At 42.2% G+C, this 23,874-nt stretch overlaps 1 protein-coding gene across 1 annotated transcript in view; it reads right to left on the bottom strand.

The window, feature by feature from the left end:
* Positions 1–23,874, bottom strand: part of LOC128664583 (dynamin-2) — a 178,629-nt gene that overhangs the window by 71,074 nt on the left and 83,681 nt on the right. Inside the window, exon 2 of the mRNA XM_053719400.1 lies at positions 4,486–4,559. Within this exon, the coding sequence (XP_053575375.1) occupies positions 4,486–4,559 (74 nt within the window). The remainder of the gene's footprint in view (positions 1–4,485; positions 4,560–23,874) is intronic.

Consider the following 23,874-nt stretch of genomic DNA (forward strand, 5'->3'; position numbering starts at 1 on the left):
CTGTCATGGCTAAGGAACTCCGCGTCCCTCCCTGATGGTTGATGTAAGCCACTGAAGTGATGTTATCCGACTGGAACCTGATGAACCGGGCCAAGGCTAACTGAGGCCAGGCCAAAAGAGCATTGAAAATTGCTCTCAACTCCAGAATGTTTATGGGCAGAACAGACTCTGACTGAGTCCAAGTTCCCTGAGCCTTTAGAGAGCCCCAGACTGCTCCCCATCCTAGAAGGCTGGTGTCTGTTGTCACAATCACCCAGGAGGTTCTGCGAAAACAGGTTCCCTGGGAGAGATGATCCTGAGACAACCACCAAAGAAGAGAATCCCTTGTCTCCTGCTCCAGCTGTATTCGTGGAGACAAATCCGCATAATCTCCGTTCCATTGACTGAGCATGTTTAACTGCAGAGGTCTGAGGTGGAAACGAGCGAAAGGGATAATGTCCATTGCCGCCACCATCGGCCCGATTACATCCATGCACTGAGCCACTGATGGCCGAGGAGCGGACTGAAGCGCTAGGCAAGAATCGAAAATCTTTGATTTCCTGACTTTTGTCAGAAAAATCTTTATTGATAGTTTATCTATTATGGTTCCAAAGAAAGTTACCCTTGTATTTAGAACTAAGGAGCACTTTTTCAAATTTACCTTCCATCCGTGAGATCGCAGGAAAGATAACATTTCTGTGTTGGACCTTGCTTGATGAAAGGATGGCACTTGGACCAGGATGTCGTCTAGATAGGGTACCACTGCAATGCCCCGTAATCGGAGCACAGGGATCCCAGAAGCTTTGATAAAATTCTTTGAGCTGTTGCAAGGCCGAAAGGAAGAGCCACAAATTGGAAGTGTTTGTCTAGAAATGCAAACCTTAGAAACTTGTAATGATCCCTGTGAATGGGAACATACAGATACGCGTCCTTTAAATCCAGAATAGTTTCCATCTTGAAGGACGGTACTCTGAGAAACTGGTTTAGACTCTTGAGATCTAAAATTGGTATGAAAGTTCCCTCCTTTTTGGGAACCACAAACAGATTGGAATAAAACCCCAGACTCCCTTCCGCCATCGGAACAGGAACTATCACTCCCAGGTTGGAGAGGTTCCGTACACAGTGTAAGAATGCCTCTCTTTTTGTCTGGTCTACAGATAATCTTGTAAGCAGAAACCTGCCTCTGGGAGGAAAAATCTTGAACTCTAGTTTGTATCCCTGGGACACTATGTCCACTGCCCAGGGATCCTGAATGTCTCGAACCCAAGCCTGAGCGAAGAAGAAAAGCCTGCCCCCCACAAGATCCGGTCCCGGATCGGGGGCAGGTCCTTCATGTTGTCTTTTCAATAGCAGGCTTTTTGGATTGTTTTCCCTTGTTCCAAGACTGATTGGATCTCCAGGAACGAAATTTCGAAAGGAACGAAAATTACTCTGACGTCCCTTTTGTTTGTTTTTCTTATCCTGAGGGAGAAGATTACCCTTTCCTCCCGTAATATCAGAGATTATTTCCGTCAAACCCGGTCCAAACAAGGTCTTCCCCTTGTAAGGAATCACTAAAAGTTTAGACTTGGATGACACATCCGCAGACCAAGGTTTTAACCATAAAGCTCTGCGGGCTAGTACAGCAAAACCTGAAATCTTTGCTCCAAGTTTGATAACCTGTAGGGAAGCATCAGTAATAAAAAGGAATTAGCTAACTTAAGGGCTTTTATCCGATCCTGGATCTCATCAAGGGGAGTGTCTGTCCTAATAGCATCAGACAACGCATCAAACCAATATCCCGCTGCATTAGTGACGGTAGCAATGTACACAGCAGGTTGCCATTGTAAACCCTGGTTTACATACATCTTCTTGAGCAAACCCTCTAATTTTTTGTCCATAGGATCCGTAAAAGGCACAACTATTCTCTATGGGGATAGTATTTCTCTTGGCCAGAGTGAAAATTGCCCCTTCCGCCTTGGGTACTGTTTGCCAAGACAAAGGGGTACCCGGTCTCTCCCATTCCTTAGCAATGATCTCAGTAGCTATCTGGTACAGGAAAAACCTCCACCAAGGAAGGTACATCAAAATATTTGTTTAACTTACTGGATTTCTTAGGATTAACTACGACCATGGTGTCGCTGTCATCCAATGTAGCTAAAACCTCCTTGAGTAGCATACGGAGGTGTTCTAGCTTAAATCTGAAAGATACAACCTCAGTATCAGAAGAAGTAATTACACTGTCAGAGTCTGAAATTTCACCCTCAGATGCTACCGAAGTATCCTCCTCCTCAGGCTTCTGTGAGGGGGCATTCAAAATAGCAACAACTGAGTCAGTAACCTCTACTGAATGTTTATTTTTCCTCTTGCGTTTTCCCTGCAACAAGGGAAAAGCAGACAACGCATCAGAAACTGCAGAGGACATGAGGAAAGCGATGTCTTGCAGCGTAACTCCAGGAGTTAAGGAGGAAGCGCAGGGAACTGCATGTGTGGGCGGTAAAAGTTGGGACGCTTGAGGAGAAAGCTGCGGCATAAACTGAACATTATCATTAGACTCCTAAACAGCATCTGTCTTAGAAAATGTTGGCTCAGAAAAAAAGTCTCTCTCTGTAATTTAAAGTTCTCTTAATACATGAGGAACAGAAAGGGATTGGTGGTTCCACATTAGCATCAAAACATAATGAACAAGTGTCATTTTGCAGGGCCTCTTGGTCCATTCTAACTCACAATGATCAAATTATGAAATAAACTGAAATTCTTTAATAAAAAATTAAAGCAGAAAAAAACGTTACTGTCTCTTTAAATTTCAAAACGTTACGTCTTTTACAGCAAAGTATACTAACGATACAAAAACATTCCCCAGATGACCTCTACACCTCAGCTTAGCTCTGCTGAGGTGCCTACCTGCCCTGCTGCACCGGAGGAATCCCCTTATTTAGATAATAATCCGGACTCGTCTTTTTCTATTTATTTTCAGTAAAAACCAGAGTCCGGAGTAGTCTCTTTCACAAGCGTAGGTACAGATCCACAAGCGTAGGTACAGATCCGGAAGCGCAGCGTGAAAAAAGGCGCGCAACTGCCGCCTCAGCTAAGTCCCGCCCATCGTGGGCGTCTTAAACAGTAATCTCCCAGTCGGTAAAAATGTCTGACAAACCGCCGGGAGCAGAGAACACCACACAGAGAATGAGCCTTAAAACACCTCCCGGTCGGTAAACAGTCTCAGAGGCAAACCGCCGGGAGAAGAGAATTCACACATGTATTAGCCCTTAACTCCTCAGCCCCGTAGTAGCCCCAGTGCCTGCATTGAACAAACTGCCTTATGGAATTGGTCCCCCAAATTTATAGAGGAGACTGTGTGTCCCAATAAATGAATAAAGTGCCCAAATTTTTCTCCATTTCAGAAAAAATAAAGCAGCAATTACCTCAAAGATCTGCCAGGCAGCAAAGGCAGCTCACTAGGTTTGAGAGGTCCTCTCCCTCCCATGGACCTGTGGAAAGAGAAAAAAGACTGAGTGATCTTACTCAGGCTTTCATAGTTAGGGCAGCATACACTACATGGGAGGCGCAGTGAGAATAATGTCCCACAAGTTCCCATTGTTCTAAAGCCACCACTGCTCTACTGAAGAGACTGATATGGACTACAGCTACACCCTAGAATAAAGCAGTACAATCTTGCACCACTTAAAAGAATAATAAAATCTTGCTTGAAGAATCTTTTACCAACACCTAACTTTACCACTTCCTTGCTCTAACATAGCAAAGAGAATGACTGGGGTGGGAGGGAAGGGAGGTGATATTTTACAGCTTTGCTGTGGTGCTCTTTGCCGCCTCCTGCTCTGCAGGAGTGATATTCCCAATAGTAATTAGATTATTCGTGGACTCATCATGTCATTAGAAAGAAACAGAGGCACTTTAATTTATTAAAGTTTACAAAGATGCTTATTTTTTAAAATACTTACCTTTGTAAACTTGAATTAAGTGCCCCTGTTTTTAAGAAAAAATTTTGATCCTGTGCTTTAATTCATTAAAGTTTACAAATCACTTTAATATCTGTGGTTGATATAAAGTCTCAGTTTGCAGCAAATACAAATTAAACTGAAAGGTTTTCATTACTTTCACAAAAGGCTCACTAGCTGTATTCAACAGACTGTCAGTGCTATTCAGCAGAGTGTCTAGATGCAGCCCAGATTGTGATGTCATCAGTGGGCTGAGCTTGGCAGCCATTTCAAAGGGGCCAGAAACACTATTCATTTTAAAATAACTTTGTTACCGTTCCTGCTGCATGATATAGAAAGGGGCGCAGGAGGCCATTTACAGCTTAATCTAAAGCAAAAAATAAATAAAATAATCTACAAGAGGGAAGGCCAGGAGCCCTATTGGTTCAGCACTTTTGAAGGTAAAATGTATGTTTAAAACTTTTTAGGAACTTGTTTTTGTCCCTTTAAAGCAAACTTAAAACACATTTTTACAAAGTTGTTTCAAACAGTATTAATATTTCTAAAGTAAGGTTAAAATGAGAATGTTTACCTGTTTTGGAGAAAATGAGCTGAAGGATGAGGGGACGTCGAGTCACAATTCCAGATCCACGTGGTAGGAAATCACTGCAAGGAAAAACAAATACTAGAAAAATTATATGAAGCCTATAGTTGGGAAAACTAAAAAAGTTGGTTAACATGCCATTTGAATTTTCTAAAAAAATATTTTGAAGAGAGCTATGTATAATATTTGTTTTGTTTTATTGTACTAAAAAAGACTATCAGGAAATGCTGTACCTTGCAGGCAGTAAGGGGAATGAAAAACAGCACCTTGCAGGCCAGAGAAGTAAAATGCAGTACATATCAGACAAGGGAAATGGAATGCAGCACTCGTTTTGCAGATTTGGTATGAAGAGATTAACCCCTTAATGACTGACACCGTACACTCTTTTCGGTTATTGCAGTGATGCCTCGATATTGAGGCATCCTGCAATAACCTTTCTTACCCCTACGGTGCAGAGAGCGTGTGGGCGCCTGCACGGGAAGGGAGCGGGTGGGAACCGCTACACTACAGAAAAATGTTTGTCAATAAGTGGGAGAAAGGGGGGAGGGAATGAATAAAAAAAATTGATCTTAGGGATCAGGGGGTGGAGGTTGGTCTTTGAGGGGGGGGGGGGAAGCTACACTACAGGAAAAAAAATGTATTTTATTCTAAACTGGTTACTGGCAGACAGCTGCCAGTACCCAAGATGGCTCCCAATAAGGCAGAGCGGGAGGGTTAGAGAGCTGTTGGGGGGGGGGGGATCAGGGAGGTTGGGGGCCAAGGGGGGATCCTACACATCAGCTTATGTAAATATGCATAAAAAAAATATTTTTTTTCTTTTAGTACTGGCAGACATTCTGCCAGTACTTAAGATGGCGGGGAAAATTATGGGGTGGGGGAGGGAAGAGAGCTGTTTGGGAGGGATCAGGGGGTGTGATGTGTCAGGTAGGAGGCTGATCTCTACACTAAAGCTAAAATTAATCTTGCAAGCTCCCTAATTAACCCTGTCACTGCTAGCCATAATACACGTGTGATGCACAGCGGCATTTAGCAGCCTTCAAATTACCAAAAAGCAACGCCAAAGTCATATATGTCTGCTATTTCTGAACAAAGGAGATCCTAGAGAAGCATTTACAACCAATTGTGCCATAATTGCACAAGCTGTTTGTAAATAATTTCAGTGAGAAAGCTAAAGTTTGTGAAAAAGTTTGTGAAAAAGTGAACAATTTTTTTTTTTATTTGATCGCATTTGGCAGTGAAATGGTGGCATGAAATATACCAAAATTGACCTAGATCAATACTTTGGGTTGTCTACTACACTAAAGCTAAAATTAACCCTACAATCTCCATAATTAACCCATTCACTGTTGGGCATAATACACGTGTGGTGTGCAGCAGCATTTAGCGGCCTTCTAACTACCAAAAGGCAACGCCAAAGCCATATACAGTATGTCTGCTATTTCTGAACAAAGGGTGTCCCAGAGAAGCATTTACAACCATCTGTGCCATAATTGCACAAGCTGTTTGTAAATAATTTCAGTGAGAAACCTAAAATTGTGAAAAATTTAACGTTTTTTAAATTTGATTGCATACCAAGATGGGCCTAGATCAATACTTGGGGTTGTCTACTACACTAAAGCTAAAATTAATGCTACAAGCTCCATACAAGCTTCCTAATTAACCCCTTCACTGCTGGGCATAATACACGTGTGGTGCGCAGCGGCATTTAGCGACCTTCTAATTACCAAAAAGCAACGCCAAAGCCATATATGACTGCTATTTCTGAACAAAGGGGATCCCAGAGAAGCATTTACAACCATTTATTCTATAATTTCACAAGCTGTTAGTAAATAATTTCACAAGCTGTTAGTAAATAATTTCAGTTAGAAACCTAAAGTTTGTGAAAAAATTTGTGAAAAAGCGACATTTGTTTTTATTTTATCGCATTTGGCAGTGAAATGGCGGCATGAAATATACCAAAATGGGCCTAGATCAATACTTTGGGATGTCTTCTAAAAAAAAATATATACTTGTCAAGGGATATTCAGGGATTCCTGAAAGATATCAGTGTTCCAATGTAACTAGCGCTAATTTTGAAAAAGAAAATGGTTTGGAAATAGCAAAGTGCTACTTGTATTTATGGCCCTAAAACTTGCAAAAAAAGCAAAGAACATGTAAACATTGGGTATTTTTAAACTCAGGACAAAATGTATAAACTATTTAGCATGGGTGTTTGTTGGTGGTTGTAGATGTGTAACAGATTTTGGGGGTCAAAGTTAGAAAGTGGGGGGGGGGTTTACCATTTTTCCTCTTTTTTTATAGTAAATTATAAGATATGATGACAATAATGGTATCTTTAGAAAATCCATTTAATGGCAAGAAAAAATGTATATAATATGTGTGAGTACAGTAAATGAGTAAGAGGAAAATTACAGCTAAACACAAACACCGCAGAAATGTAAAAATAGCCTTGGTCCCAAATGGACAGAAAATGGAAAAGTGCTGTGGTCATTAAGGGGTTAAAGGACCAGTAAATACAGTATATTTGCATAATAAACAAATGTATGATAAAAAGACAATGTAATAGCACTTAGTCTGAACTTCACATGAGTAGTAATTTTTTTTCTGACAAATTTCAAAGTTATGTATATTTCCATTCTCCCTGTATCATGTGACAGCCATCAGCCAATCACAAATGCATATACGTATATTCTGTGAATTCTTGCACATGCTCAGTAGGAGCTGGTGACTCAAGAAGTAAATTGAAAAGTTGTTTAAAATTGCTGCTCTATCTGAATCATGAAGGTTTAATTTTGACGTGAGTGCCCCTTTAAGTGACATTGCACGCTCTAATAAGTTGCAGTATCAATAGTGCTAAATTTGCATGCACTATCTATATGTGGTAACCCCAGCAAAGGGATTAAACTCCTAGTTAAAGTCCCACTCAGAGCAACTGGTGCTGCAGACTTCAGAGCTGAAGACAGCCAGTGATTGTGAAACTGCTGCGGCCGATTGGTTCAACAGCTATTTCCTACTTGGGACCAGCAGTTCTCTGGGCTCTGGAGATGGACTTTAACCCTTTAACTGCTAAGCTGTTTTGGCGTTTTTAGATGCTGTTCACATTTAGGCCATTTTTGTTCCCAATGAGAAACACATTATATACTATTTGTTTTCAGGCGACCCAGCAGATTTAAGCTGTACCGTTATTTTATGTAAACAGTGGGGAATACACTTTTTTTTATTTTCATAAACAAGGTTATATATGATATGTCTTTTCACCTAAACTCTATAGTAAAAAGAAGGGGTTATCCTCATAAATAAAAGGCAATTTGGTAGTTATGTAAGTGATCTGCACATGGGGCTCCTATGAGCCTCTATGAATAAATAAACATCTATTCATGCCAGGTGATCACTATTACTAAAGAGATCAGCTGGCTACTAAAACTTACATAGGGGCTTTCAAACAAGAGGTCTCTATGCATTCCTGATAACCTATTATAAGTGCCTAGAGATCCCCTATTAAATAAAAAATGTGTATTTCAAACCATTTCAAATAATGGGTCTTGGGGGTTTCTAGGACTGAAAGGAACAGATTACCCTAAATTTTTCTCCCCTTTAAATTTGTTTCCAATGATCCATTTTACCTGTAGTAGAGTATTCAATTGTTTACAAACAGCTCACTTTACTTTATTTTGGCATTTGAAACATCTGATTTTGCCAGTGGCATCAGTACCTATAATATATTGTAAAGAAGCATGTGTGTACAGAAAGTGATGAAATAAGGATATTTGATTTCCCTGTAAGCTCAACCCATTTTGGTGGGTTGTGGTTTCAAAGAACAAAACCAGCTATTTCAAAGACAAAAACAAACAAACACACAATTTATCCTACAGCAAGTGCCAGACCACCAGGGATGTGGGTTAACTGTGGGGGGGGGGGGGAGTGATGTGATGAGCCATGGTCATCATCAACGCTAAATACATTTTGTGGAATATGACTACGTCATCCACACTTAAAGGGACAGTATACACTCATTTTCATATAACTGCATGTAATAGACACTACTATAAAGAATAAGATGCACAGATACGGATATAAAAATCCAGTTTAAAAACTTACTTAGAAGCTTCCAGTTTAACTCTGTTGAAAAGGTTGCTGGAAAGCCCACAGCAAGTGGCAAATGAGACCCTCCCCCCCCCCCTCCCCCTTCTTTTGCATATGAAAAGACCATTTACACAAACAGGAGCAAGCTGGAGAAGGTAGCTGACGGTATTCACATAAAACTTTGGGGCTTGGTTAGGAGTATGAAAATCAGAGAAAAGTTATTTAAAAATAAGCAAAACTATACATTTATTTAAAAAACAAACTTTATGGGCTATATAAATAGATAATCTACAAAACATTTATGCAAAGAAAAAATGAGTGTATAATGTCCCTTTAAGGGTTTATTTTTTAATGGACAGCAAAGTAAAAATTAAACTGTTATGAGTCAGAACATACAATTTTAATAAACTTTTCAATTTACTTCTATTATAAAAATAAGCTTTGTTCACTTGATGTCCTTTACTGAATAACATACCTATGTAGGCTTAGGTGCACTACTGGGAGCGAGTTGCTGATTGATGGCTGAACATTTATGCCTCTGGTCATTAACTTACCCGATGAGTTCAGCTAGATGCCAGTAGTGCATTTCTGCTCCTGAGCCTACCTAGATTAACTCTTCAACAAAGGATACCACGAGAAGTAAGTAAATTTAATAAAATAAGTAAATTGGAAAGTTGTTTAAAATGACATGTTCTAGCTGAATCAAGTTAATTTGGCCTTCTATGTCCCTTAAACTATGTGTTGCAGCATTGATAGGGTAAAAATTGCCTGCTCTAAAAGGTAAATAAGGTAATAAATAAGGTAAATAAAGTATTGGTGCACACAAACTTGCTAGCATTTATCTACCAGTAACAGCGCCCATCTAACCATAAGAAGCCACAGTAGCAAATACTTATAGAAGGGACAGTACACAGGAAGGAAGATTACACAGTGATTTTGACCTAACTTGTCAAAAACACAGAAACAGAAGTGCTGCGTTTCAGTGGCATGTGCTGTGTCAGACTTGTGATCATCAGAGCACTGGTATAGTTCAACTAGGCACATGACCAATAGGAAGTCAAGCAACAAAGACACAGGAAAAAGTGTGCTCTCCTGCAGGGAAATTATTTAGGTGCACAGACATTTATGCCTTTGATGTTTGCAGACTATGGAAACAAAACCAGTAACAGTAAAGGAGAACAGAGAAGAAAAAGAAGGTATCGTGTAATTAGGGAAAATGCATGCATATGGGGTCGACCAAATCTATTTCAAATTTAGGAGCCAGTAAGAATATTTAGGAGCCAGACAGTTGTATTTCTATATGAGAAGTACACAAAAGTTATGAGCCAGGGGTAAAATTCTAGAAGCCAGTGGCTACATAGCTCCTGGGTTTGTTGCACCGTGATACATTTGTCATCATGTAAACAGCAGTGTTTAGTATGTGCTATCACATGATTCTTCCGGTGTGAGAATATTTGTTATCTGCTTTTCAAAATAGAAATGTGCACATCCAACACTTGTGGTGAAAAGTTCAAAAAGAACAAAAACACTTTGTAAGTCAGTTAAAGGGAAGTGGAAGTCAAAATTAATCTTCCTTTTTCAAGAAGAGAATGTAATAAAAAAAAAGTTTACGTCTGATCAAAAGCACTGTCGGAAAATGCATGCGTTTTGAGCATGATGAGACAGCAGTGTGTACACAAGTAAAGGGAGGCAGAGCTGAGTGAAAGCAGGGAACACACAGCTCTGCCTCCACTAATTACTACCTGCACACACAGTTTGTAGGTCTCCTAACCAAAGACAGATGCTCTCTCAGTTTGTGTTCAGTTTTCTTTATTAAAAACATAAGTTATGCTTACCTGATCATTTTCTTTTCTTCTGATGGAGAGAGTCCACAGCTGCCTTCATTACTTTTGGGAAATAAGAACCTGGCCACCAGGAAGCGGCAAAGACACCCCGAGCCAAAGGCTTAAATACTCCTCCCACTCCCCTCATCCTCCAGTCATTCTGCCGAGGAACAAGGAACAGTAGAAGAAATATCAGGTTGAAAGGTGCCAAAAGAATAAAAGGACGACCCACATAAAAAATTACAGGTGGGGAGATGTGGACTCTTTCCATCAGAAGAAAAGAAAATTAGGTAAGCATAATTAATGTTTATCTTCTTAAATGGAAAGAGTCCACAGCTGCATTTAGTTATTTTGCGAAAACAATACCCAAGCTATATAGGACACTGAATGCAAAGACGGGAATGTACAATAGGCAGTTCATTCTGAGGGCACCAAGCCTAAGTGACTGCCACAAAGAACCCGGCTTCGTCCAAAGACGAGAAAACTTTAAAAGGAAAAAGCCCCAAGGACACTGACCCGCAGGTAGTCCGGAGCCTAGCTAGAGACCGCAAAATCGGACTCAACTGAGCCAACAGGCCTCCAGGAGACACCGTCGCCCAACAGTAGGTCCCTCACCACTCACCCCTCACTAAAAAAAGGGAACACCAGCTTAAACTCCCAAGGGGATAGGGTTAGAAGAACCGAAGGAAAAACCGAAAGGTCACAAATCCATAAGAAAACCCCCCAGAGCGAGCCAAGCTCACAAGGGCCCAAATGGGTCCCAACGGACAAGGAGAGACTACGCCTAGACCAGAAAAAAACAGGAGGTATAGAACCATGCATAGGAACAGAGAAATTTTCTCTCAAACGTAGTGCAAAAGCACCAAAAGACAACAGAAGACGGAGTCCTCACATTGTCTGAACTTCGAACACTAAAGTATTCTGTTACAAAAAAAACGTGCAACAGACGCATACGAAAAACCCTGAGTCAAGAACACACCGTCATCCTCAGGATGACAGAGAAAACTTGCTAAGAGCAAAAGCGGCCAGCAAAAGAACAGATTACAAAAGACAACTCCCAGACAGAGGGCACACTCTAGGCAATCCAAGCCTTCAGACCTACCTACAGGTCTTAAAAAAAATAAAAAAAAGGGGGAATGATAACCTCCACGAGGTCCCCCAAGAAAAGACACACCCAGAACCCGAGGTGGAGCATTTCTAGACCCTCTGCTTGTAAGCTTAGGGAGCTAGCTACGGCTACTATGCCCACCTAGATCCTGTAGATGACAACGTCTCTCAGAACCCACTCCCAGCTGGGTGAGTCCCAGCAATGGCAGGTCTGAAACAGGGGAACAGAAGAACCCCAAAACCAGCTCAAAAACGGGTGGAAGAATAGCCACAGCCAATCCAACAGAGCACAAGTGCAACCCAACTTCTTAGAACAGACAAAAGGACAGTAGACCAAAAGGATCTATCAAAAAGGTCCAACTTAGTCTTGACACAGCCAGCAAGACTCCAAATGGAACGTAACAACCCAGAGAGAATATCCCTCTCAGCTAGGGAAACTCACAGGTCTCATCTCCTGATTCAGGAGAAGCCCTAAGAAAAGGACCACATCTCCATAAAAAGGAGACTAAGCTCTCACCCAAGAAGGGAAAAGGGCCAAAAGGCAGCACCTTCCACGAAGCTACAGACTAAAGGAAAGATCAATCCCCAACTCAAAAGCCATGTTGAAAGTGATTCTCCTAAAAACCAGCCTGCTAACACGCAACCAATGTGCAATAGTAGCAGCAGTGACATTGCAAGTCCATTCACCTGCAGAGCAGAGAATTAAATAAATCCTACAGCAAGCTGACCAAGGGAAACTGCCTAAGGTGCAAAACAAGCCCAATAAGCAACAGCACTCAGAAAATAAGCCAACCAAGACCAGGTCAAATAATTTGAGTAAAAGGACTTAGCCCAAGTTTCCAGGAACTGGGGAACCCCAAACCAACCCTGGAGCCTAAAGGTCCGGTAACATCCATAAAGGGAAAATGCTGACTGAAACTCAGCAACCGGAAGCCTCAGGGAGAACAGGTCCGAACCCCCAATTGTTCAGACAAACAATACCTGCAAACTTAACACCCCGTCTGAATAACAACCCAGACCACAGGGGATACTAATGCAATATCCAGATCAACCCGGATAACGAGAAAAACTTGTACCGACCTAAGGAAGAGACCACCCCTTGCCGAAGTCCCTCTCCAAAGGAGCCAAGATGGAAAAAGTTGTACGACGACACTAGAGCTTCTAGACTCACCAACAGCCTCAGGACAATAAGGCAAGGGTATACCTCAAGGTTAAAACCACTCGAGCAAAGGCTGGTCTCCACATTACCTCCGTACAGGCGGATGAACACAGGGAGAAAGGGGCGCAAATGAACCACAGTTCCGGGAGGAACCCCAAGCAAACTGAAGGATACCACGCCCAGTGTCCCTAACAGGGAACAAACATCTCCCAGACCCCTAAAAGGAGACCTAACATGGAGATCACAAAGGAAGACCAAAAAGTCTCAAAAAACAACTAGACAGTACTCAGTCGATGTGCAATAGCTGCAGCTGGTTACAATCTGCAACCTAACCGCTGCAAGGCAACCAAACTACCCTTCAAACTACTTGCTACTGAGAACCAAGTCCAAAAGGACAATACCCGGGCCTCAAAGGAAAAAGACCAAACCGCACACTCAGCGGGAAGAAGGCGCTAAGCCCACCAACTCTCCACCACGTGGGGGAGGGACTCTATGGTCCGACAATACCAGACACCAGAGAGAACGACGCAGCAGAAACTCCACTGACCTAGTCATCCAAATTGAAGGCTATAAGGACTGAGACAATCCTTCCCACCTTGTAGACCCACAGGTCCTCTAGAATGCTTAGTTGAATGTAAAACAAATAACATGAGCACTCGGCACCCCGACCGGACCAGCCAATCAGAACGGCGCCAAGTGTCTGAACAGCAACAAGACAGAACCGAACCCAACAGGACCAGCCTGCATCCGGGCCTAACCGTCAAACTGCATAAATCCTCCCTCAGAGGGGAAGAAGGGAAAACAGACAAACATAGGACTAACATGTCCCCAAAAACACTTCCGCAGAAGTAACAGAGTATCGATCCCAGTTTAAGATTCCCAAAGGAAAATAATAAAACAAATTAAAGGACATCCTAATCGGATAAAAAGAAAATATAAGGCAACCCGTAGGTTAACGCACAAGAAGAAAACAGGCCTACCACAGGACCAGCCAAATGAAGCCCTAATCTTCTAAAAAACTGGGAAGGATCTCAAAAAAGAACAGTCAGGAGATTACATTATCCCCACATGTCTAATGAGGTGCACCATTCGAAGCAGACTGAAAATTCCTGTATCCGAGAACTATAGGATAATTTAATAATTGAAAAACATGTCTGAGTAAGACACGAAGGCGCGCCACTCTGTAACGAAAGCTACAACACTCAGGGACAGTTACACCCGCAGGGAACTGTATAGGCCCTCCCCAAGGCAGTAGACCACAGACAATAGGGCACAAGCCCAATCGCGCATAAACATCTGGACTCTGTAGAATAATCACCAAGAATATGTGGAAGCGAAAACTTGCTGCAACCTCCGAGGGGGAAAAAGCCGCCCCGCGTGGAGGAATAATCATAATCTGTGTTACCCGCATGTGTAGAAGTATGGAGTGGTAGGGAACTCGCCTCTTGGAAGACAGGACCCCAGAGGCGGATGGCTCAGCTGACCCTTGATTCCAACGAGCCTGAGGAACCAGGCGCTCTAATACGGCACACCGAACCTAACTGATTGACATGTGTCAATGAGGCTAATCCAAATTCTTCCCCGGACGTAGAATCTGAAATTAGAACAGTCTCAGTATCAGAATCCTCCGTAACTGAGTCTGAAATTAGAATAGTCTCAGCATCAGAATCCTCCATAACTGGATAGAGAATATGCCAATATGAACTATTTTAAGACAAAACAAAATGACACCTGACACCCACAATGGCTGGGGCACTCACCACCTGCTATGAACCAGACCCCTGTGAACTAGAATTTCTCTGCCGCCACACAGTCAGGAATGCGGAAATGGAGGACGGAGCGTAATCACGCCCGGCCAGAAGGTAAATCGTATAGTCCAAAAAAGCGCGCCCAACCATAAGGTTGTGTCACTTCCAAAGGCCTTTATGTTCCAGCCATGAGCCCGTTTAGCACTACACATAAGCAGACTGAATCACATAAACATGATTAAAAAACCCCTGTTCAATAACCCCCCCTCAGGAGATATTAACCCTTGATTCCAAGATACTAAAGGAGACTCAATGAAACCCTTATGTTAAGTTAGTCCCGCAAGGTGGTAGCCTCTCAGGAAAACATTAGTACAGTACATTCACAAAGAAAGAAAACGAAACTATCTTACCGGACGGAATCTATGCCGTGGAACAGGAACATGGCCCTTCAAGTGTGACTGATAGTAGCATCGCCTCCGCCATGGACTTGAGAGAAGAAAGCACAACGCCGATTGCTTGAGGAGCTGTTAAAAAGAGTCGGGATGGTTTCACAGAAAGACTCTTCCTGCATCTCCGGACTCTAACTTTCATCCAAGCCCTTTCTGAGAGACTGACAGGATTACTTAAAACTCCTGTCCCATGTCGAATAGTACTACTCTCCATAAGAGACAAATTAAATTCTGACAATTCTCTGACAACTTCCTGGGACGAAAGGCAAAGAATGACTGGGGGATGAGGGGAGTGGGAGGAGTAAATAAGCCTTTGGCTGGGGTGTCTTTGCCTCCTCCTGGTGGCCAGGTTCTTATTTCCCAAAAGTAATGAATGCAGCTGTGTCGTCTTTCCATTTAAAGTGAAAGTAAATTTTGATGCTTAAGTGTCCGGTTTTTAAAAATTTGATAAAAAAACAGGGGCACTTTAATTCATCAAAATTTACATTTCACTCATGTTGTGAAAAAACACTTAACTTTTAAACTTGACAGCCGATCCAGCTTCCTCCACCCGTCGCAAAGCCTCTTCCTGGGTCTAAAATGCGGAATCCGGCTTCCGCCAATCACGGTTTTAAATCAGACACTGATTCCCCTGGGGGGGGGGGGAAGCCGTGATTGGAGGATGACCTATCCATCATTTCTGACGTCAGAAATGGCTTGCGACGACCAGAGGAAGCTGAAGCTGCTGTCAAGTTTAAAAGGCAAGTATAGGGGAGATCAAATATTGAAGGCTGAGGAAAGAGGAGATGTTTTTAAAGGGACACTCAAGTCAAAATTAAACTTATGATTAAGATAGAGTGTTCAATTTTGAACAATTTTCCAATTAACTTCTATTAACAAATTATGCACAGTCTATATATTTATATGTTTTGAGTCACCAGCTCCTACTGAGCATGTGCAAGAATTCACAGAATATACATATGTGCACCTGTGATTGGCTGGTGGCTGTCACAGAAGGAGTGAAAATAGACATAACTTTAAAGATAGTTTGAAAGTCACACTAAGTGCTATTGCATTGTGTTTTTACCATGCATTTGTTGATTATGCAAATATACTGTATTTACTGGTCCTTAAAACAAGACAAAAAGAGGTGATGCAGAAAGCAATGGGAAAAATTGGGAGAAGGAACAGAAACAAACTAAGAAACAGAAATAAAATTAGGATCAGCAACTTATGGAAGATAAGCAATGTTCCATTAACTGCAGTTTGCAAGGAACTCAGAAACAATACAACTGAAGGTTGTCACCTTCCTTGTGTAAGTTCCCCTTCACCACAGGGATGCCATTGTATTGAGAGGTTTTAAAAATATATAATAAAAATAAAAAGTAAAAACACAAATCGCAAATTGTAACACAGGAATGAGACAATAATATGATTTGTCTGCAATCTTGCAATAAATTAACATACTATGTGAATGTAAATCTGTTTTTGGAATACATTAAAACCAAGCAAATCTCTCTCAATAACCAAACTCTTCCCACCATTTGCCGTATTTAGAATAGTCAATCCCAACTTGTATCTGGGGTAGACAGGCTTGCCACTGTCAAAATCTCCTATGTTTTATTGTTATCTAATCCCCCCCTCCTGAAGCCATTTAGGTACAGATAAATAGCAGTGTTAGGCCAGTGAAGTCTGACATATGAACTTCAAATTCTCAGAATTGGAAAACCAACTATTTTAATACTTAAAGGGATATGAAACCCAAAATATTTATTTTTTATTAAGTTTCCAATATACTTCTATGATCAAATTTTCTTCATTAACACAGTATTCTTTGTTGAAGGGATACCTAGGTAGGTGTCTGGAAATAGTGCTGCAATCTAGTGCTTTTGCAAATGGATAACACATTCTTGCAAAACTGCTGCCATATAGTACTTTAGACAAAAGATACAAAGAGAACAAAGAAAAATTGATAATAGAAACAAATTAGAAAGTTGTTTGCATTGCATGTTGTATCTGAATCGGAATTACAAAAAATAAAGCAAAAGTCATGAAAAATATATAGCAAAGTTGTTTTACTATACCTAATGAAAAAAAAAATTCCAATCCGAAATCTCAAATTATTTTCTGTCCCTTAAATCTGGGCTTGACAAACCCAGGAGCCTGGGAGCCACTGGCTCCTAGCATTTTAACCCTGGCTCCTAACTTTTTTGGTTATTCTCCATATATCTATATACAAATTCCACTTTCTGGCTCCAAAAAATATGTCTGGCTCCTAAATATTCTTACTGGCTCCTAATTTTAAAACACATTTGTCAAGCCTGCTAAATAACAGTGGCATTCTCATATGAGAAAGTAGATATAAACCTGTATAAAAGCAGTGACATCAGTGTCTGCTGCTGCAGGATAAAGAATTTAACCCTTAAATGGACATTAAACACTTGGAGATGTTAATATAAAATAATAAATGTGTGTGTATATATATATATATATACATATATATATACACACACACATATATATATATATATATATATATATATATATATATATATATATATATATATATATATATATATATATATATATATATATACATACATATACACACACACAACTCTGCAGGGGGAGGAGCCGACTTCCGGTATGGACCGTCGCCAAAATTAAGAGCTCCGTCGATCATCAAACTGAACTGTTCTTTTTTTCCACATGTATAGCACAGATAAACGCTCGTCACCAGCCTCAATTAAGCAACAACCTGCTCTGTATCCTGCGGCGCCTCGAAAACCCAGCAGCCTTACCTCGAAAGAGGTGAAAATACCGTAAGCTACAGAGGCCGCTATCGGAACCACCAGACTCACCGGATCCAGCCGCTGATACAAGCCCTTAGCGGACACCGACTATTAACCTCAGGTGAGCTGTTGATCAACACCTGGTCCCCACAGCGATTCAAAGGAATCACACTTGCACGGAACACAAGGGGGCGATGGGGATGCAGAGACATAGGCCCGCAAAAAACGGCGCGAAACAGCACAAACAGCGGAGGCTCATAAAACAACTGCTACATAGGTAAGGGACAACTTGTATACATTTCAGACTAATAAGTCGAAATAAAATGAGAATCTAAATTACTGCTCCTACTAGCGCAACTGCACCCCATAATATTATAGCGTTCCCTATTGAATTACTCACCATTACTAGCTGGGGAACTGCTACAGGACTTGAACTTTCCCTAAATATCGGCTATTCAAGCTTACCTCGCTGAGGTTTAAAAGGATATTGCAGACCTCAGAGAACTAATCGAATATGCATAAGAACAGACCACCGACATCATAAACACCATTGACGGCCACTCCAGATGTTTAACCTCCCAAGATTCTCGAATTCAGAAGCTCAAAAGTCAATAAGAAGATCTGGACAATAGAGGGAGACGACAGAATTTTCGCATCAGGGGAATCCCTAAAACAGTAACCGCAGATCTCCTTCCACAATACTTGCAAAGACTTTTTAAATTTCTAATTAAGGATGAATCCCTCCCTCTTATACCAATTGATAGAGCACATCAAGCACTTTGGCCGAAGCCGCGAGAGTCCGAACCACAGAGAGATATAATCCTTAAATTCACCAACCAAACGATCAATTGCCCTAAACCACTTTAAGAAATTAAGAGGAGACCCAAGAGAAAAGCAACCTAAATTCTCCTCACCTGACTACCCCACGGGCTACTTCCACACACACCCTAAAAAACAGAATTTATGTTTACCTGATAAATTTCTTTCTCCAACGGTGTGTCCGGTCCACGGCGTCATCCTTACTTGTGGGATATTCTCTTCCCCAACAGGAAATGGCAAAGAGCCCAGCAAAGCTGGTCACATGATCCCTCCTAGGCTCCGCCTACCCCAGTCATTCGACCGACGTTAAGGAGGAATAATAGCATAGGAGAAACCACATGGTACCGTGGTGACTGTAGTTAAAGAAAATAAATTATCAGACCTGATTTAAAAACCAGGGCGGGCCGTGGACCGGACACACCGTTGGAGAAAGAAATTTATCAGGTAAACATAAATTCTGTTTTCTCCAACATAGGTGTGTCCGGTCCACGGCGTCATCCTTACTTGTGGGAACCAATACCAAAGCTTTAGGACACGGATGAAGGGAGGGAGCAAATCAGGTCACCTAAATGGAAGGCACCACGGCTTGCAAAACCTTTCTCCCAAAAATAGCCTCAGAAGAAGCAAAAGTATCAAACTTGTAAAATTTGGTAAAAGTGTGCAGTGAAGACCAAGTCGCTGCCCTACATATCTGATCAACAGAAGCCTCGTTCTTGAAGGCCCATGTGGAAGCCACAGCCCTAGTGGAATGAGCCGTGATTCTTTCGGGAGGCTGCCGTCCGGCAGTCTCGTAAGCCAATCTGATGATGCTTGTAATCCAAAAAGAGAGAGAGGTAGAAGTTGCTTTTTGACCTCTCCTTTTACCTGAATAAACAACAAACAGGGAAGATGTTTGTCTAAAATCCTTTGTAGCATCTAAATAGAATTTTAGAGCGCGAACAACATCCAAATTGTGCAACAAGCGTTCCTTCTTTGAAACTGGTTTCGGACACAGAGAAGGTACGATAATCTCCTGGTTAATGTTTTTGTTAGAAACAACTTTCGGAAGAAAACCAGGTTTAGTACGTAAAACCACCTTATCTGCATGGAACACCAGATAAGGAGGAGAACACTGCAGAGCAGATAATTCTGAAACTCTTCTAGCAGAAGAAATTGCAACTAAAAACAAAACTTTCCAAGATAATAACTTAATATCAACGGAATGTAAGGGTTCAAACGGAACCCCCTGAAGAACTGAAAGAACTAAATTGAGACTCCAAGGAGGAGTCAAAGGTTTGTAAACAGGCTTGATTCTAACCAGAGCCTGAACAAAGGCTTGAACATCTGGCACAGCTGCCAGTTTTTTGTGAAGTAACACCGACAAGGCAGAAATCTGTCCCTTCAGGGAACTTGCCGATAATCCTTTTTCCAATCCTTCTTGAAGGAAGGATAGAATCCTAGGAATCTTAACCTTGTCCCAAGGGAATCCTTTAGATTCACACCAACAGATATATTTTTTCCAAATTTTGTGGTAAATCTTTCTAGTTACAGGCTTTCTGGCCTGAACAAGAGTATCGATAACAGAATCTGAGAAACCTCGCTTCGATAAAATCAAGCGTTCAATCTCCAAGCAGTCAGCTGGAGTGAAACCAGATTCGGATGTTCGAACGGACCCTGAACAAGAAGGTCTCGTCTCAAAGGTAGCTTCCAAGGTGGAGCCGATGACATATTCACCAGATCTGCATACCAAGTCCTGCGTGGCCACGCAGGAGCTATCAAGATCACCGACGCCCTCTCCTGATTGATCCTGGCTACCAGCCTGGGGATGAGAGGAAACGGCGGGAACACATAAGCTAGTTTGGAGGTCCAAGGTGCTACTAGTGCATCCACTAGAGCCGCCTTGGGATCCCTGGATCTGGACCCGTAGCAAGGAACTTTGAAGTTCTGACGAGAGGCCATCAGATCCATGTCTGGAATGCCCCAAAGTTGAGTGACTTGGGCAAAGATTTCCGGATGGAGTTCCCACTCCCCCGGATGCAATGTCTGACGACTCAGAAAATCCGCTTCCCAATTTTCCACTCCCGGGATGTGGATAGCAGACAGGTGGCAGGAGTGAGACTCCGCCCATAGAATAATCTTGGTCACTTCTTCCATCGCTAGGGAACTCCTTGTTCCCCCCTGATGGTTGATGTACGCAACAGTCGTCATGTTGTCTGATTGAAACCGTATGAACTTGGTCCTCGCTAGCTGAGGCCAAGCCTTGAGAGCATTGAATATCGCTCTCAGTTCCAGAATATTTATCGGTAGAAGAGATTCTTCCCGAGACCAAAGACCCTGAGCTTTCAGGGATCCCCAGACCGCGCCCCAGCCCATCAGACTGGCGTCGGTCGTGACAATGACCCACTCTGGTCTGTGGAATGTCATCCCTCGTGACAGGTTGTCCAGGGACAGCCACCAACGGAGTGAGTCTCTGGTCCTCTAATTTACTTGTATCTTTGGAGACAAGTCTGTATAGTCCCCATTCCACTGACTGAGCATGCACAGTTGTAATGGTCTTAGATGAATGCGCGCAAAAGGAACTATGTCCATTGCCGCTACCATCAACCCGATCACTTCCATGCACTGAGCTACGGAAGGAAGAGGAACGGAATGAAGTATTCGACAAGAGTCCAGAAGCTTTGTCTTTCTGGCCTCTGTTAGAAAAATCCTCATTTCTGAGGAGTCTATAATTGTTCCCAAGAAGGGAACCCTTGTTGACGGGGATAGAGAACTCTTTTCCACGTTCACTTTCCAGCCGTGCGATCTGAGAAAGGCCAGGACGATGTCCGTGTGAGCCTTTGCTCGAGGGAGGGACGACGCTTGAATCAGAATGTCGTCCAGGTAAGGTACTACTGCAATGCCCCTTGGTCTTAGCACAGCTAGAAGGGACCCTAGTACCTTTGTGAAAATCCTTGGAGCAGTGGCTAATCCGAAAGGAAGCGCCACGAACTGGTAATGTTTGTCCAGGAATGCAAACCTTAGGAACCGATGATGTTCCTTGTGGATAGGAATATGTAGATACGCATCCTTTAAATCCACCGTGGTCATGAATTGACCTTCCTGGATGGAAGGAAGGATAGTTCGAATGGTTTCCATCTTGAAAGATGGGACCTTGAGAAATTTGTTTAAGATCTTGAGATCTAGGATTGGTCTGAATGTTCCCTCTTTTTTGGGAACTATGAACAGATTGGAGTAGAACCCCATCCCTTGTTCTCTCAATGGAACAGGATGAATCACTCCCATTTTTAACAGGTCTTCTACACAATGTAAGAACGCCTGTCTTTTTATGTGGTCTGAAGACAACTGAGACCTGTGGAACCTTCCCCTTGGGGGAAGTCCCTTGAATTCCAGAAGATAACCCTGGGAGACTATTTCTAGCGCCCAAGGATCCAGAACATCTCTTGCCCAAGCCTGAGCGAAGAGAGAGAGTCTGCCCCCCACCAGATCCGGTCCCGGATCGGGGGCCGATATTTCATGCTGTCTTGGTAGCAGTGGCAGGTTTCTTTGCCTGCTTTCCCTTGTTCCAGCCTTGCATTGGTCTCCAAGCTGGCTTGGCCTGAGAAGTATTACCCTCTTGCTTAGAGGACGCAGCACCTTGGGCTGGTCCGTTTTTACGAAAGGGACGAAAATTAGGTCTATTTTTTGCCTTGAAAGGCCGATCCTGAGGAAGGGCATGGCCCTTGCCCCCAGTGATATCAGAGATAATCTCTTTCAAGTCAGGACCAAACAGCGTTTTCCCCTTGAAAGGAATGTTTAGTAGCTTGTTCTTGGAAGACGCATCAGCCGACCAAGATTTCAACCAAAGCGCTCTGCGCGCCACAATAGCAAACCCAGAATTCTTAGCCGCTAACTTAGCCAATTGCAAAGAGGCGTCTAGAGTGAAAGAATTAGCCAATTTGAGAGCATTGACTCTGTCCATAATCTCCTCATAAGGAGGAGAGTCACTATCGAGCACCTTAATCAGTTCATCAAACCAGAAATATGCGGCTGTAGTGACAGGGACAATGCATGAAATGGGTTGTAGAAGGTAACCCTGCTGAACAAACATCTTTTTAAGCAAACCTTCTAATTTTTTATCCATAGGATCTTTGAAAGCACAACTATCCTCTATGGGAATAGTGGTGCGTTTGTTTAAAGTAGAAACCGCTCCCTCGACCTTGGGGACTGACTGCCATAAGTCCTTTCTGGGGTCGACCATAGGAAACAATTTTTTAAATATGGGGGGAGGGACGAAAGGAATACCGGGCCTTTCCCATTCTTTATTAACAATGTCCGCCACCCGCTTGGGTATAGGAAAAGCTTCTGGGAGCCCCGGCACCTCTAGGAACTTGTCCATTTTACATAGTTTCTCTGGGATGACCAAATTTTCACAATCATCCAGAGTGGATAATACCTCCTTAAGCAAAATGCGGAGATGTTCCAATTTAAATTTAAAAGTAATCACATCAGATTCAGCCTGCTGAGAAATGTTCCCTAAATCAGTAATTTCTCCCTCAGACAAAACCTCCCTGGCCCCCTCAGATTGGGTTAGGGGCCCTTCAGAGATATTAATATCAGCGTCGTCATGCTCTTCAGTAACTAAAACAGAGCATCCACGCTTACGCTGGCAAGGGTTCATTTTGGCTAAAATGTTTTTGACAGAATTATCCATTACAGCCGTTAATTGTTGCATAGTAAGGAGTATTGGCGCGCTAGATGTACTAGGGGCCTCCTGAGTGGGCAAGACTCGTGTAGACGAAGGAGGGAATGATGCAGTACCATGCTTACTCCCCTCACTTGAGGAATCATCTTGGGCATCATTGTCATTATCACATAAATCACATTTATTTAAATGAATAGGAATTCTGGCTTCCCCACATTCAGAACACAGTCTATCTGGTAGTTCAGACATGTTAAACAGGCATAAACTTGATAAGAAAGTACAAAAAACGTTTTGAAATAAAACCGTTACTGTCACTTTAAATTTTAAACTGAACACACTTTATTACTGCAATTGCGAAAAAACATGAAGGAATTGTTCAAAATTCACCAAACTTTCACCACAGTGTCTTAAAGCCTAGAAAATATTGCACACCAATTTTGGAAGCTTTAACCCTTAAAATAACGGAACCGGAGCCGTTTTAAGCTTTAACCCCTTTACAGTCCCTGGTATCTGCTTTGCTGAGACCCAACCAAACCCAAGGGGAATACGATACCAAATGATGCCTTCAGAAGTCTTTTATAAGTATCAGAGCTCCTCTCACATGCGACTGCATGCCATGCCTCTCAAAAACAAGTGCGCAACACCGGCGCGAAAATGAGACTCTGCCTATGCTTTGGGAAAGCCCCTAAAGAATAAGGTGTCTAAAACAGTGCCTGCCGATATTATTATATCAAAATACCCAGAATAAATGATTCCTC

The sequence above is a fragment of the Bombina bombina genome, chromosome 6 (genome assembly GCF_027579735.1).
Source record: "Bombina bombina isolate aBomBom1 chromosome 6, aBomBom1.pri, whole genome shotgun sequence".
Taxonomy (NCBI): domain Eukaryota; kingdom Metazoa; phylum Chordata; class Amphibia; order Anura; family Bombinatoridae; genus Bombina; species Bombina bombina.